The 15,920-nt window shown below is 45.1% G+C and overlaps 1 protein-coding gene across 1 annotated transcript in view; it reads left to right on the top strand.

Annotated features, from left to right (window-relative positions):
• Dnah7 (dynein axonemal heavy chain 7) overlaps positions 1-15,920 on the top strand; it is a 239,656-nt gene that overhangs the window by 60,992 nt on the left and 162,744 nt on the right. Inside the window, exons 13-19 of the mRNA XM_023562205.2 lie at positions 1,657-1,929; positions 2,527-2,654; positions 3,763-3,841; positions 6,850-7,074; positions 10,179-10,325; positions 12,858-13,543; positions 15,282-15,468. Coding sequence (XP_023417973.1) covers positions 1,657-1,929; positions 2,527-2,654; positions 3,763-3,841; positions 6,850-7,074; positions 10,179-10,325; positions 12,858-13,543; positions 15,282-15,468 — 1,725 coding nt within the window. The remainder of the gene's footprint in view (positions 1-1,656; positions 1,930-2,526; positions 2,655-3,762; positions 3,842-6,849; positions 7,075-10,178; positions 10,326-12,857; positions 13,544-15,281; positions 15,469-15,920) is intronic.

The following is a 15,920-nucleotide window of genomic DNA, read 5'->3' as shown; positions in this document are numbered from 1 at the left end:
ATAACTCTGACACTCCATACACCAGCAATCCCTGGTGACATTTTCCAGTACAAATCCAGAGGCTCCCTGTGACCCCACCCCGGTGCACCCCTCGGTGATTCTGACAGTCAGGACTGGAAACGAGCGACAGCGTTTCGAGTGGGCTGATTGGACACAGACGCAGGGATCTGCGGCAGAAACTGCAGAAGTGGTGTTTGTTCATGTTGTTGACTGGCAAGCCAAGCTCTCCTACAAAACAGCGTTTCTCTGAACCAACAGGAGTGATCAGGCTTTGTATCAAAATTGTAATTTCTATTGCAGTTCTGAAGCCCTTGTATTTAATTGTATTTTGAAAGCTGGATCTATGGACTCTACAAGCTAGACAAATGAATAAATTTAAGACACATTCTATGAGTATTAATGAGTTTCACAGGAACTAGTAATTTCATATTGCATGCCCTACATGGCAGAGGCAGCATAATCCTAAAGGTTTTGTTTCAGAAGCAATGAGGCCAGAGTGCTGCTAAGCACTGGGGCGCAGGGATGGTGGAGAGGATGCGCTGGTACCTCTTGCAGCTGGGCGCCCTAAGCACGATGAGTTCTTGCAGTGCCCACAGAGGGCGCAGCCGGCTAATGCCCCACAGCCGAGCTATACACGCAGTTCTCTAGGATTCCAGCACTGCGGATTATCCACTGGATGTCACTGTTAAAAATCCCTTCTTCTGGTAGATTTCTGGAGAGTAATAATTTAGGGGACAGTTGTCGACATAGTTATTCTCTTAAACACAAAAGATCTGTTTGAGTCCTTCAAATTGTCCTCTGGCCCATTCTCGCCCTCTGTTATTCTGTGATAGCAGAACACAACCTATTATTCTTACTGTACGTGTGCCATGCACTGTCATTGCCACCATCTTGGGGAGGTGTCCATGTGCCACTGCAGCTTGATCCCCTCTGCCCCCTCTTCCTACCCATCCCCTTCCCATCTCTGCAGAAAACAAACTTTGCAGCTGAGACCTTTAATCTGTCTGGGTGTTTGCTCACGCAGTTGCAGACTGACGGTTAATGGGTGGACCAGCAGTCCTTCTCTGTTCTAGATAGATTTCTCCTCATGAGGAAAAAGATCTGTGACCAGAGAATATGATGATCTGACCTTGTAATACCAGCACTTGGGAGGCTGAAGCAGGAGGATTGCTAGGCATTGGAGGCCAGCCTGAGCTCCATAGTGAGTTCAAGGCCAGCCTGGGCTGCACAGCGAGTAGGAACAAAACAAAACAAGGCATGATGATATGACTTTGAGCCAGTGTATGTTGTTTTAATAACAGGCATTGTAGTGGGTTAAACAGGTAACATATAATTGCCACCCAAATAAAATGTGCGTTTTGCTGGTTATATTCTAAATCTTATTTTGTATATATTTTCAAGCAACTGTGCTCTCATCCACAGTGAAAAACTAGGTTGCCTGAGGGAAGACAAAAAATTATATGAGACTCCTCACTTTAAAGCAATGCTTTGATTAGATTGAATATCTGCCTATGGATTGGAGATTAGGACATACAAGACACTGTAATTTTAAAAAGCAACATCACTCTAATATTGATGTCATTACAAAACTAAGTGCCCTGGATACTTCAGCTTCAAGCCTTTAAAAGAAGTACACAATTCCCTCCCCTTTTCCAGGAAAGTAAGTCTAAGCCGACCACCTTGAAGCCCATCATCCTGGATGAAATCGTAGGTGCTCACAAGAACAAGATCAAGGAGGTGGTCCAGAGGGAGAGTGTGGCCCCTTCCGAGCACCTGCGACTCTATGACAAGTACGACTTCTTAATTTCCAAGAAAGCTGAGAAGGACACTGACTTGTTCCTGGAGGAAAATCACCATTATGAGAGAATAATAGAGGAAATCCGCAAATACCAAAAACTAGTAGAGGAAATACAGTACACCTCTAGAAAGGTAAGCGGCTGGTTTTACGTAACTGTGCTATGAACCTTGTCCTATGAGCATTTCTCTGTGTCATTAGCACGCAGTTTCAGGACGCGGCGGAGGAATCAGAGTCACTGTCCTCTGGAGTGTGTGTGATGAGCTTGTGGTATGCGTCACACTGTAGCAAAGCCTGGCCGTGGGGTCGTAAGGACAGATGTGACTTTTGTGTGCAGGTAGCTGAGACCCTAATTTCACAGAGCTGATTAGAAAGTGTTTATATAATTCCAGGAACCTAATTTTTTTTTTTGCTTCGTGCCTATGAACCCTTTGGAAACTATAGTCATTACATCAAAATGTGCTTGCTTCTGTGTAGTAGGTACTACTAATAATTTAACATTTTCTTCTTTTGTCCTTTTAAACTGCCAAATTTTCTGCCATGACCATCTATTGCTTTTTTATACAGAGAAATTACAACATTTGAACCCTACCTTATTTATTTCGCAGTATCTCAGTTTTCTGAGGTTTTTAGGTCACTCATGCAAAACCCACTCTGAGGGAAATGACGAAATGATGAGATCTTTTCCGATTTTTTCCTCTCACGTGTACTAAACGTTTCCTGGGTCCCAGAGTGTCCGCCTCGGAATGTTTGAGGCGCACTGCGAAGAACTGATCAGAGCTTTGGCGAAACGGGCGGAGGCTATTTGTGGGAGGCTGATCGTGAAGATGTACAAAGACCACCAGGACCTGAGCGTGAGGTATTTATGGGGTGTGTTCATGCTTTTAAGGAAGAGATGTCAGGGAAAGTGACTGTCACTTGGCGGGAGCAGTGGGTGAGAGCCCTGGCATGAGTGATCCAAAACTTTGGGTTTGTAAATGTGTGGGGCTTCGAAATGGGTTCCCACCACGGTGGTCACCAGTCAGAAAGATCCTCGAATTTGGCATTTCTTCTGCTGTAATTTCGCCTTGAGGCCCCGAGTACCTGTGGTCTTGAGTGGGAACTCTTCTGTGGCTAGGCTGACCCAGGCTGAGCAGGCACACTCATGGTGATATGAAGGAGATATCTGCTTATGTAGGACACGGAGTGTCACCGGTGTCACTGCTCTCCCAGTGACTGTGCTGCTGTGGCTTTCCTATCTGTTACAGGGGAAAACACTAGAAATACTCAGACCATGTTTATGACTATGGTATCAGAGAAGGTAATAGATCATTGAAAACATTTATCTTTAGAAGGGAGCTTTATTTTATAACCTTGCGGTAGGCATAGGCCCCAGGCTTAAAATATGAATAAATCTGCAGCAGGAACTTGCAATGTAGAAAGGGAAATAAAACACAAGCCAGCACCTTAGACGCCGGCCTGGAACTCTGCACCAGCAGTGGAGTGGGAGCAGAGAGACGATTTCCTCCTTCAGGGCAGAGTGTGGGAAGAGGGAGAATCAGAGAGCCCAGAGGTGAGGGATGTGTGAACTCATGTGCAGAGGAGTGTGACAGGGAGCCCAGGGCCCTGGAGGTAGGTGAGAACTCTTCATAATGTGTGTGGCCTTCACACTCCCTGGGGGAGGAGAGGTGCCTGCTTAGGGTCCTGACTGCCACACTGGATCACAGCGCCGCGGCTGCCACTCCAGGTCATGTATCTCTGCATCCCCGTCCCTTCATACTGTGTTTGTGGATGTAATAACTGTTCATTACACTCGTGTTGACTGACTAAAGGAACACAAACTTGCATTTCATTCCTGAGATGACATGCTAACAGATACAATCTTACTTTTCTCATGCTTTGGAGGACTGAGATAGTAAACAGGAAGACTTTTGGGTGTGAAACTTAACCATGCATCTTTTAATAATGGATTCTGCCTGGCATTGTAGGTTGTGTGAGGAGTTTGAGAAGATAGCTGAAAAAGCTCTCAGCACCCCTCCAAACACGGCAGAACTAATGGCGATGAAGGTATCGTTACTGAGCACTGCGGCTGTGCGTGCGTCCGTCTAAGTCACTCTGACAGCGGCAGACGAGGCGAAAAGTCATAGCTTGATGAGGGCTTTGGACTGGACTCCCCAGGACTCCTCCCCTGTCCTGGTGGGGTGGACTGGACTCCTGGGGCTCCTCCTCTGTCCTGGTGGGGTGGACTGGACTCCCCAGGGCTCCTCCTCTGTCCCGGTGGGGTGGACTGGACTCCCCAGGGCTCCTCCTCTGTCCCAGTGGGGTCCTCTCTGGGTGCCTCGCCGAGCAGGGACAGCTGCGTCAGGGGTCAGTTGGTGGAACCGCTGTCCAGCAGTTCACCTTGGCTCCATCCCAGCGTGTCTCCATCCCAGCGGGCTGAGCTGGGCGTTCTCTCACAGCGTGACAGACATAGAACACATAGTTTTCCAAGTCCCTGTTTGTGTCACACTAGCCAACATCTCACTGACCTAGGAAGTCGGCGTGGGGGGACACTCGGGGTGCAGACAGCAGAGAGGTGAAGGACTGGCTGGCTAAGGCACACACCCACCTGTGAGAGGCGGGGCAGGACTGTAGGGTCCCGAGCTGACCTCGGTCTCGGTGGGGACCACGCGGTCCCTCCTGACTTTTCCATCAGCGAATATTTAATTCTTATCAGATGTTTAACTTTGCTTTCTATGAGGGCTGTATTTTGTTATAAATTAGTGTTTTATGTAATAGTTTGCAGAGAAATGCATGACCCTTTTGGCATAGAACCTATTCCATGCTGACACCGTCTCACTGGGATGGCTTTTCATGTTGCTTCTGTGAAGTCTGCCTAACGGCAAATAAAATGATGCAAAACAACTGTTAACCACCGTTTCATTTTCTTCTCTTTTCATTCTGGTAACATTAAGCCTTTATTGGATTCTTTTTTTCTAGTGTTCCAAAAATCCAAAATAAAATTCTCTTATTTTTAGATTTTAAAATATTTAAGTGGAACTCTCAAAACTATTCAAAACTTTGAATAGGTAGCAGTTCTAGTGATTATATATACCCACTCTTTATTCACTTAAACAAGTTTCTTAAAAACATTAGAGCCAGTTTTAATGTAGAAGTTATTTGGCTTTAGATTGGGATTTTCAGCATGTCTGTGTGTGTGCCTGCATGTGCGTGTGTGTGTAGAACACAGAGGCCCACTACTGTTCTTCCTGTAATATCTTGTATTTTATATTAGTTATCATAGGCCAAAATGAGATTCTTTGGCAATGGATGATTGCAAGTGTAGCTGGTTCTTAAACCGTGAGTTTATCTTCATTAAAGGAAAATTACTTTGGAAAAGTGGCTCCTGGCTATAAAGAGCATCATTTGTTTGCCCTCAGAGCCATCACTGAAAGCAATTAGGAATTGGGACTTATTTACTGTGAATTTCCCTTATACACAATAATCTTTAATAGAATTAATAAACAGCATTCATTGTGCAGTTTTTAAAATATTTCCATATCATAAAAAAGTTTATTCCTGCAGAGCTGGTAAATTCAATTAATATAGAAATCAGTGATATGTCAGAATATGGGAAAATAAAAACCCATCTGACTACAAAGAAAGCTGACTGAGTTAAAATGCACGTGTATTTCCAGGGAGACATCTGTTGTTTGTGAAAACCACTGTGGTTCAATCCTATTTATTTGGATTTGCACCATGAAAACACAGCCTCAGTGGAATATTGTCATATTGATGAAATAGTTATAGACAGTTTTACTTTTTAATTGTAAAAGCATCAACTTAAAACAATGCAGAATTGTGCAAATGTTAGAAGTTTCTTCTTTTCCATAATTACTTTCTTACTGTTCTTTGTACTTAGCTGTGAAATCTTCTCTTTCCAAACTTGTTTTTCTTTGTGTCTGCAAAGAAGTAAGATCTGAAGTACAAGGCACAGTGAGATAGAGGGAGATTAAAAACTTTTTAAAAAGAGCTTTGACATTTTTTTATTTTAAAAAGTTGAGAGTTGTTACTTCGTGGACAGAAGCTGGGTCACAAGGTAGACAAGGCGAACTAGGTAGCTACAAGTAGTTGCCCTTTTTCTCATTTTTTGCTGGGTAGCAGTTTTCTTTGGGAACCTGCATCATTAAAATTTTATAAATTTAATATTTGAAAAAAGAATTCTGAGAGGATGCATACAACTAACCGTCGGCTGTGTATATTTACCTTGTTTCCATGCATTCTAGACGCTCCTCACTTTCTGAACTCCTTACCAATCTGTCCAGTTGGGTTTTCCTTTCTTCCTTTTCTTTGTACAGGCAGAGCGTCCGTCTGTGTTGCCAGAGCCGCAGGCTCTTCCTCCCTCCGAGGTTTTGTGCTCTGCCGGGCATGCAGCTGGCCCCAGCTTCAAAGCCGGGTCTTTCTCCCTTCCCCCACCCTGCTGACGCCCTGCCAGCCATTCATTGCCCCAGGCCCACCGTGAACCCCACTTTGCAGCTTTCTCTGCTTACTCTGCTTTATTCACCCTGCCCAACCTTCCGCTGCACCCCTCTCTACCCTCTCCCCCACCTCACATCTCCATCCCCTGCCGCAAGCCTGGGCCTGTCCAGCATCCTCCCTGCTAAACCTTTGCAGTTTTCTCTCTCTCTCTGCAGCGCCTCGAGGCAAACCTCAGGGGATTTTTGCTGGGTTTTTTGGTCACTCTGCATCTGGCACAGTCTTGGGCACTTGGTGCCCCCCCCCCCCCAGAATGTAACTCTGGAGGAATAAATGAAATCATCAGCGAGCATCTGGTTCTTACCTTCCACAAACCGCAGCATCCCCTCTGGTTTTCTGTTGCTTTCTATGTGTTCTTAAGTATTTTTAATTTTTTTTTCTCTGCCTTCGTAGTCAGGTGTCTGGGAGAAGAGAAGTAAAGTACTCTGCAGACCCTGATCGGGAACCAAAAGCCTTTCTTTCTAGTGAGATCAGGCATATTCATGCAGTGTACTTCCTCGGGCTGGTTTTGACCCTGGCTGCTCTCTAAAGCGTCATCTGTCACTTTGGCTTTCCCCCAGGCTTACATTCAGAAAGTAGAGGCAACTGATATGGTTGAACTGGGACAGAAATTAGTGGACTCCAAAAACTGCCTGGCCTTCCTCATTGAGTGCACCAACTTTTCTCCTGCGGACATCAGGCTAAACAATAGCGTTTTCCAGTGGTACGGAAGGATGGGCGAAATCTTTGAAGAACACAGGAAAATCATTAAAGAGAAGACGGAACAGTATCAAGACGGTCTTAAGGTAGGCATCATGGGTACCGATTTTTAAATGATTTTTGCTCTCTGAAAATGTTTCAATTTTAGCTTTTTACGTAGCACAGCCATCTTAATTTCACAGGCCATAGATAATGCTTTCTCCTACTATAAAAGAAGAAAATAGTGCTCATAAACTGGGGTCTTTTATGATGCTTGTTGGATGATTAAGAAGTGAGTGGGTAGTTTATTGATCTCTGTGGGATCTTATCTTGATTTTTCAAGGTACTAGGGAGAAAACTTTGGAAAACATTGCCCACATAACTCTTACTAAAACTGTATATACCTGTAGAGTTCATGGTGCTGAGTTCAGGTTTTTCTTGTTGGTGGGACATCATTGTTTTCTTGGTGACCTGCTCCTTTATGTCACATAATCACGCGAACTCTCCAAAACACTGTACCCAAAGCCAGACCTTTCTTTTTGAGCTTTCCCTATCACATACATTTGGGATTGCCTTTGTCTGTCCGTCCAGCCTTGCCTCCTTCCTACCTGAACTCCTTATCTGTGCCCTGGTCCATAGCCGCAAGCGAGGGTCAAGTCCCTGCTTCCCCCTCTGTCTCCACTCCTGTCTCTCCCCAGCAAGCTTGTCTCCCTGGCGTACCCCTGGGGTTCAGAATGGCATCTCCTTTGCTTTCATGGTACCAGAGAGCATCTCCCGTGGGCCCAAGGTCGGGTCACAGCGCTGCTGTTCTCAGTCTGTCTCCCTGTAGGTCCTTGAGAGCAAGGTTGTTTCATTTTTGTTTTTTTTCCATTCACATCTACTCACAAGCACCGTGACTGACACAGTGTCTTAGTCCGCTTTACGCTCCTGTAGCAGAATCCCTGAGACCTGGCAATTCACAAAGACCAGAAGTTTATTTCTCACACTTCTGGCAGCTGGAAGTCCATGTCTGAGGGGTCCCATCCTGATTGCCGGATTAGTCCACAGCAGGAGGCAGAAGGACAAGCATTCAGAAACACCCTCATGAGAAAGAGGGCGTGACACAGCGAGGGCAGGGGAGGGTGGAGGAGATGGCGGGGAGCCTACCCTTTTATCAGCCCCCTCCCGTGATAATGGCGTCAGTCCATGTGTGAGGACTTGGCTGTCACCTTGTGAGGGACCCAGCTTTCAACTGGATGCCGCTGGGGATTTGTCTCCGACGTGGGGTGTTTGGGGGCCACATGGAAACCAGAGCACACAGGACCCCGTGAGCACCCCATCCCAGCCCCCTGAATAAGTGGCTGCGTAGTCCCAGTTTCGTTTTACAGGTGAAGAAACAAAGATCCCCACAGATTGAGAGACTGGATCCAGGGGCTGGGGATTTAGCTCAGCGGCATAAGCTGCCTGCCTTGCAAGCAGGCAGTCGTGAGTTTGATCCCTGGTACCAATAAAAAGGAAAAAGACAAAAAAAAAAAAAAAAGAGACTGGATCCAGGTTGGCCAGCCGAGACAGGTTTTGATCACAAGCCCCGCGCTGTCTCTGCCCAATTAGAAAGTACAATTAATTCATGGAATGTGTGTTCTGGAGAATAATTCATACACTCAAAAAATCTTTTGTTTTGAAAACTCCTAAGATCTGGCCATGGTGGGACTCAGGCAGCTTATTCTTCTGCCCTCTTGGTAAGCAACCCCTGCGAGGGCCAGGAGGAGAACCATTGGTTCCTGTGAGCCTGCTGCCACGCGGGCTGAAAATCAAGCCCCCCCACCCCCACCCCCCGCCTCATAGCTACTGGGGATAGATGTCTCAGCATCTCTTGGGAGGATGACCATATGCAGTGTAGCAAATATGGGGGATTTCCTTCTATCTTCTGTTTGAAGGCATAGGTTGTTTTCACTGTTTTGCTATATTTCTTTTGCTGTATTCAGTATTCTCAGTTGGTTTTACAATGTTCTATTTTTGGTTTGATTTTGCTATACCTAATTGACTGGACAACTATTGTGAGATATACCATAGTACCTATTACTACCATCCCAGTATCCTGCTGTGAAATCCTGTACCAATTTCACTGCATTGTCTCGATTGGCTTTGTTCTGTCTTGGGTTATTACATTTTTATTACTTTCAAAATAAAATTTAAAAAAATCTTTTATTTTAAACTATGGACTATATCTCTGATGTACGTTTAAGGTATGTCAAAAAATTTAAATATGTGAGAAAAGATCACTGGTAGTAAATGTTAGATGTTTAAGTTATTATATGATAGAATGTTAGAAGATGACATGGCTGGGTGTCCCAGAATTGTCTGTACTTTATTGTAAATCATAATATTTCAAAAAAACTACACATAATGTCAGTAAACTCTTCCTCTTGTTTTCCCTCCCCAAATGACCAGAACAATACACTTGCCAGGTAATTACAGAAAAGAGTACAGACCTAGATAATCTGTAAATTTTTTAAAAATGTATTTTTGAGTAACCTTGTTTGATTTCTTATATTTCATTCATAGCTATTTTTAGAGCTATTTAATTTGTGATACCAATGATCATAATAAGAATTTCTCAGTAAACACATATTTTATGCTGGAACAAAAACTGTTAGGCTTTAAAATCTAGATTTATTTACCTTATACTTTCCAGAATGAGAGCTCATGGGACAACAAAACAACCAGCCTTGGAATATCATGTTTAAGGGTTGTTCTTGGAACTGGTGTCTAAGAATTGGAGAAATTCAGTTTTTCCCAGTTATCTTTGAAACTGCAAGAGATATTTCTGCAGCCTTCAAAGGAAGCAAACCAGAGTATTCTTTTAGTCCCTAAATATTATTCTGAGATTTTTAAAAATACTGCATCGTTTGTTGGCATATATCCTTTAGCATACTGAAGAATACTGCTGTTTAGTACATTCTTAGCCAATGTGTCCGTTAGAACTTCCTGTGTAGATAACCCCGAGTATGCTTCTCAGTCTCAGAATTTAAGGAACCTCAGTGCAATGATTTAAACTTCCAAGTTCTGCGTGTGCTTTCGATCTCAAACCTCTTCCAGATGAGCTCTTTATTTCTGTTGGTGACACAATGCAATAATCATCCTGATAATCTTTACAAGTATTTAAATTTTCTCCTGATGCCTGGGGATTTTAACTTCTCACAGTGGTAACCAGGCACGCTGTTTCTCTTAGTTGCGGTGTGAGCGGTTTGTGGAGGAGCTGGAGAGCTACGCCAAGCAGGCCGAGGAGTTCTACAGCTTCGGGGACCTGCAGGACATGCAGCGCTACCTGAAGAAGGCGCAGGCACTGAACACCAAGCTGGACGCAGCTGCGGACAAGGTCTGCGTTAGACAGGCTTAGGGGGAAAGCCGGTTCACAGAAAAAGGTGACTTCAGAGTGGGCCTTGCAGAAGCAGATTGCAGTACAGCAGGGTGTGATGACATATACCTGCAATCCCAGTGATCTGGAGGCAGAGGCAGGAGGATTGTTGTGAGTCCTGGGCTACAATTTGAGCTCAAGGCCAGCCTGAGCTGCACAGCGAGACCCTGTCTCAAAAAAAAGACACACACACACACACACACACACAAGAAAGTAAAGAAAAGAGAAATAGATTGAAGCAAAAGCAATTGGATTATATTTAATTATCGCATAAGAGAAATGACCCAAGTAGACCTTTCCTGCTTCATACCGGAATGACATGGTTGTTTCCATTGGTGTTAGCGCATCTCGGGACCTTCCTCTTTGTCTTAAAGATACAGTTGTGTTTTGGTCTGTGTCTCCATTTTTATTTTGCATTTTTAAATCATCTGCACTGTGGTTCTTCCTTCAGAGTTGGGACCATAGTTTTGAACAGTAACGGGGGAGTCATCATGGCTGGTTGTTCATAGAAGCCTACATGGGTATTTCAGCGGCATTTTTAAGTTGGACTTGCTGTGTTTTCTTCTCAGCCGCTGTGTTCCCAACCCTGCTGTTTCAAAATCAGCTTTCTTGTTAGGAGAAGCCAAAAGAGACAAAACATGACCTTTGGCCACATATTGTGTTGGAGAGTTTTAACTCTAGTTTTTATGAAAAGGAAAAATGTGAAAGCAGACTATCATAAGATGCCCTGCATTTTTCTTACATTGAAAGTAGGACTATCTGGCCAGGTAATCAGAGAGTTTATAATAATCACAAATATGCCAGCACACATTAATGTGACCAAATATTGTTCACTGGCAACTGTAATTTAAGAAAAGAAAAAAATTTTAAAAAGGGGAAGAAATAGGAGTATATTCAACTTTTAAAAAAGAATTAAGTTCTGTCATTGTTGGACCTGACAGATGTGCTGGGTGAAATAACTCTGGTCCAGAAAGGTACCTTTAACCTGCATCATTCATCCAGGGGTCAAAAAGTCAAAGCCTAGGGGCAGAAAGTAGCATGGCGGTCACTGGAGGTCAGTGGTAGCAGAGATTGGGAGGGCACTGTCCAATGATGTGCAATTTCCATCAAACAGAAACAGTACAGTGGTGCCTGGGCTCACAAACTTAACTCTCCTTGCAATTCTGTTTGCAAACTGAACTAGATGGGAACCAAATCCAATTTCCCTGTAAGGTCAACATTAAGCCTAACCACTGAATTTGATTCAGTTCTCATCCAATCAGTTTGCAACTAGAATCGAGGGAAGAACTAAGCTTGTAAACCGAGGTACTGTAGAAGATGACTTGGACGCTCTCCTCAAATACAGAACAACTGTTTAAGCATTAGCTAAACAGAGCCCTGTCTCTGTGTACTGGTATGTCAGAGCTGGCTGAGCTGTTTCCTTCTCCCTTCAGTTAGCTCTAAGCAGTGTGTGTAGGGCTGGCTGAGGTAGCAGTGTGTAATCTTTGAAACCAGCTGACAGTTTCCTGTTCCTCACGTGGTGTCTCCCTGTAAATGGTTGAGCACAGCAGAATGGCAGAGCCGAATAGCTCCAGGAATGTCAACTGGGTTTGAGCCTCAAGATGAGGAGCCATGGCTTTCCAGGGCTCAAAACTACATATCAGAAACTGAAGTAACAGCTTCCTAATCATTTAAATGCTACCCCGGTGGAGTTATGCAGATTGGCCCTTCTGCATTCCCTTATCCCTGCATATTGCAGAGGGGCTTACTAGCCTCCCAGCTAAGCCTAGCTCAGAGACTCCCCCAACTCCACCTGCCATTCTCCCTGTCACTCATCCTTGGGCCACTCCCTTCTTCACAAGTTAATAAATTCTGGATGAGGCACCGGGTGAGGCCTTTGTTCCTAGAGTCCTCACCTGGACTGAACTCAGGACCCCTTGGCTGCCAGTAGCTATGAATGTATCTTAGTGTTTTTATTCTCGCCATGGATTACACTGGAGGTGGTAAATTGGAGTTAACTCATAGAGATTCCAGTAATGTTTCAATGGGATCACAGGAATAAACTTCCTGGACCCCAAAGAGAATGGGAAAAGGGATTACAATGTTTGGATTACAATGAGGTACCACTGTAAGTTTAAGATACTTATTGTACAACACAGTGATTATTGTTAAAAACATTTTTTTGTGTTCTTGAGCATTGCTAAGAGAAGGATTTTAAACATTCCAACTGCAGAAAAAGTATGAAAGGAAGTACATATGTTAATTAGTTTTCAACAACACATGCATATTTGAAAACACTATATTGCGCACCATAAATATGGACTGCATTTATTTGTCAGTTTAAAAAGAAGAAAAACCAGAAACATGCCTGCTCAATCTCTCCAGATTTATTGAAGTTTAATTTTTGGACTGTCTGAGGGTTTTCTGATTCACATGGAGATAGATATCCTTAAAATTTAATTTGCAGTTCCACATTCGAAACAATACATTTTACACCATCTTTTATCTTTTCAGATCCTGCAGTTTAATGCCGAAGAGGAGGCCTTTGGCTGGCTGCCGTCCATATATCCTCAACGTAAAAAAATCCAAGATGGCTTGAACCCGTATCTCCGTCTCTATGAAACCAGCGTGGAATTCAGCAACAAGTACAAAGCGTGGACAGAAGGGCCCTACAACAAGGTGAATCCAGACCAAGTAGAGGGGGACGTGGGGAATTATTGGAGAGGACTCTACAAGTTGGAGAAGGCCTTACAAGATTCTCCAAATGCCTTGGCCATGGCCAAGAAGGTCAGATCCAAAGTGGAAGACTTCAAGCAGTACATCCCGCTGATGCAGGTGGTCTGCAACCCCGGCCTGCGCCCCCGGCACTGGGAGGCCATGTCCGCCATCGTGGGCTACCCGCTGCAGCCGGCCGAGGACTCCACCGTCTTCTCCTTCATAGACCTCAACCTGGAGCCCTACCTCGACAGGTTCGAGGCCATCAGCGAGTCTGCCAGCAAGGAATACTCTCTGGAGAAGGCCATGGAGAAGATGATAGCGGAGTGGGACGCCATGGAGTTCGTCATCCTCCCCTACAGGGAGAGTGGGACTTACATTCTGTCGGCAGTGGATGAAATCCAGATGCTGCTGGATGACCACATTGTCAAAACGCAGACGATGCGGGGATCGCCCTTCATCAAGCCCTACGAGAAGCAGATAAGGTAAAGCGGGGCTCGAGCTCGCAGCCTGAGTTCCTGACCGTGAGGTTTCCTCTGAGGGCTGGTTGTGCACCTCGCGCTTACCGCGGGAGGCGGCTCACAGCCAGCAGTGGTCACTTTCACTACTTTTGAAAGATTACACATCCTTTACTACCGGGTATTCCTGCTTGTTACCTGAGATCCGATGTCATTGTGTCATCCCCCTAAATTCTAAAACTAGAGGTAAAAATGATATTTTCCAAATTTGCATTCAGAGATGTTCCCTAAACATCTGTGCTAATTTCTGCTTAAATGCACGAACGGTACCTAATAGGTGCCAGGGAGCAAAATCGTCACCTTCACCTGCACTTTGAAGCAGCAGACACCGACCTTTATGTTACGTTTTTACCCTGTCAGCGTTTTCAGCTTTGTGGTAAGCAGTTTGTATTTTACCTTTAAAAAAAAAAAAAAAGGCTACTGTACTGGCTTCTGTGGGAATCTGCGTGGGATGGGGAAGCTGACTGCGCGGCTGTCTCTGCCTCTGTTTCTACCAAGAGGACTCCCAGAACGCGCGCTGCTGGGACCGGCTGGTTCTCCGCGCTTGGGGTCCTGCCTCCTGCCACCCTGCAGCAGTATGCAAGTCAGCAGGAGATGCACTCCCCTGCAGGGGGCTTTCCTAGGTGCTTCTGTATATTTCTTACGGCCTGTGCATAGTGGGAAATTTCCTGCACCAGACAGGGCTTAGAGTAATGGAGAAGAACACTGGAAGAAAGCAGGTGCTCATGTCTGAAAAAAATTGTTTTAAAAAGCCATCTGAAAGTGCTTGGGAACTTAAAAAGCCATTTACATGTTTTGCTTTTACAAATACAAAATATCAGGTCACCACATGTAGTTAAGTAATGTGTTACTATGCCCATAAAGCTATGCGGCCTCGAAGGCCGGTTTCTGCTAGGTCTGGTTCCTGTCTCTGTGGCTGGCCCATCTCTGAAAGCCCAGTGATTACAGTTGTGCGGCTTCAAATCTTGGCTCTCGTGCATCAACAGGGTGCCCCAAGCCTGGTGCTCCCCTCTCTGTACCTTCGTCTCTTTACTGCCGAGTAGATGCTGTCAGGATGGAGAAAACACAGACAGGGACCCAAGAGCTGCGCCTGTTAATATATTAGCTTATGGTGTAATTATAATATTTACTCTTAGGGAAATGAAGCTGTTATTTGTTCTCCATGTTTAGAAATGAACTCCTAACCCACTGTAATGTTAAATATGCTCCCTTCTCATGAATGCCATGCCAGTAGATTCAGGCGTATGTTGCACCCATAAGTTACTTTCTACAGGTTGAAATAGTTCATCCTAGAAATAAACTTTCTTATGCACCCACATTAAAGGGAAAGAAAAAGAATGTTAAAGGGAATGAAAGAGTCTCTAATGTAACCACATTTCCTGTCCCTGAGAGCCTTTTACTGTCCCCAGCATGTCCCAGGAGAATCTGTAACTTTTTGGAAAGGTGTGCTCTTCTGATGCCTGTGCAGCGCGGCCGTGTAGAGGTGTGTCTTCACCCCGTGTGTGTATGTGTGTGTGTGTGTGTGTGTGTATGTACCTATGTGCGTGCTGGTGTTACTAGTTTAGAAACAGACTTGTTGGGCACATCACATGATTCCTCCTCGAGGACACAGCGGGTGGAGACTGCAGTGGCCACCGTGCACTCTGATGGGTTTTGTCCTCTGAAAGTGGCCCTGCTGCTGACCTCGGCCCCTGTGTCCTCACAGGGAGTGGGAGGGCAGGCTGCTGCTGCTGCAGGAGATCCTGGACGAGTGGCTCAAGGTCCAGGCCACGTGGCTGTACCTGGAGCCCATCTTCAGCTCCCCCGACATCATGTCGCAGATGCCCGAGGAAGGCCGGCGCTTCACGACAGTGGATAAGACGTGGCGGGACCTAATGAAGAACGTCCAGCAGGTGGGTGAGAAGCTCTGTCTGTGCGTGTGGTCATCCAGTCCAAGTGACCTGGCCTGTTTTCAAAACTCCACATAAGCCAGCGATGTTTCCTGTAAGCTGCTCTCTTTCTCCCTCGATGTTCACCCCCAGCTATTATTTTACAGTTCCAGCAGCTGAGTCTGGAAAAGCCAAAGTGGATATGTTGTCCTGACCAGTCCTGGAGGTGCGGCTCGGATTGTTATTTAAAGCCCTGTGGTTCTGTCTGGGGCTCTTAATCCATCCCTGCTCTGGTGGGAATACCAGCAGCTTTCTCTGTGAGGGTCCCTAAAAAATGGATTGCAAAGAGAAGTGGGGTGCAGATGAACTGCAGAGAGTCCAACAAATGCAAACAGAATACACTGAGGAAATGAAAGCAGATGCAGTTCTGTGGAGCGAGGATGATCATTTAAGCTCAGGAGGAATTTAATAAAAAC

The sequence above is a fragment of the Cavia porcellus genome, unplaced genomic scaffold, assembly GCF_034190915.1.
Source record: "Cavia porcellus strain 051 isolate PalLab524CR breed Dunkin Hartley unplaced genomic scaffold, mCavPor4.1 scaffold_12, whole genome shotgun sequence".
NCBI lineage: Eukaryota > Metazoa > Chordata > Mammalia > Rodentia > Caviidae > Cavia > Cavia porcellus.
This window is presented reverse-complemented; position numbering and strand designations above follow the sequence as displayed.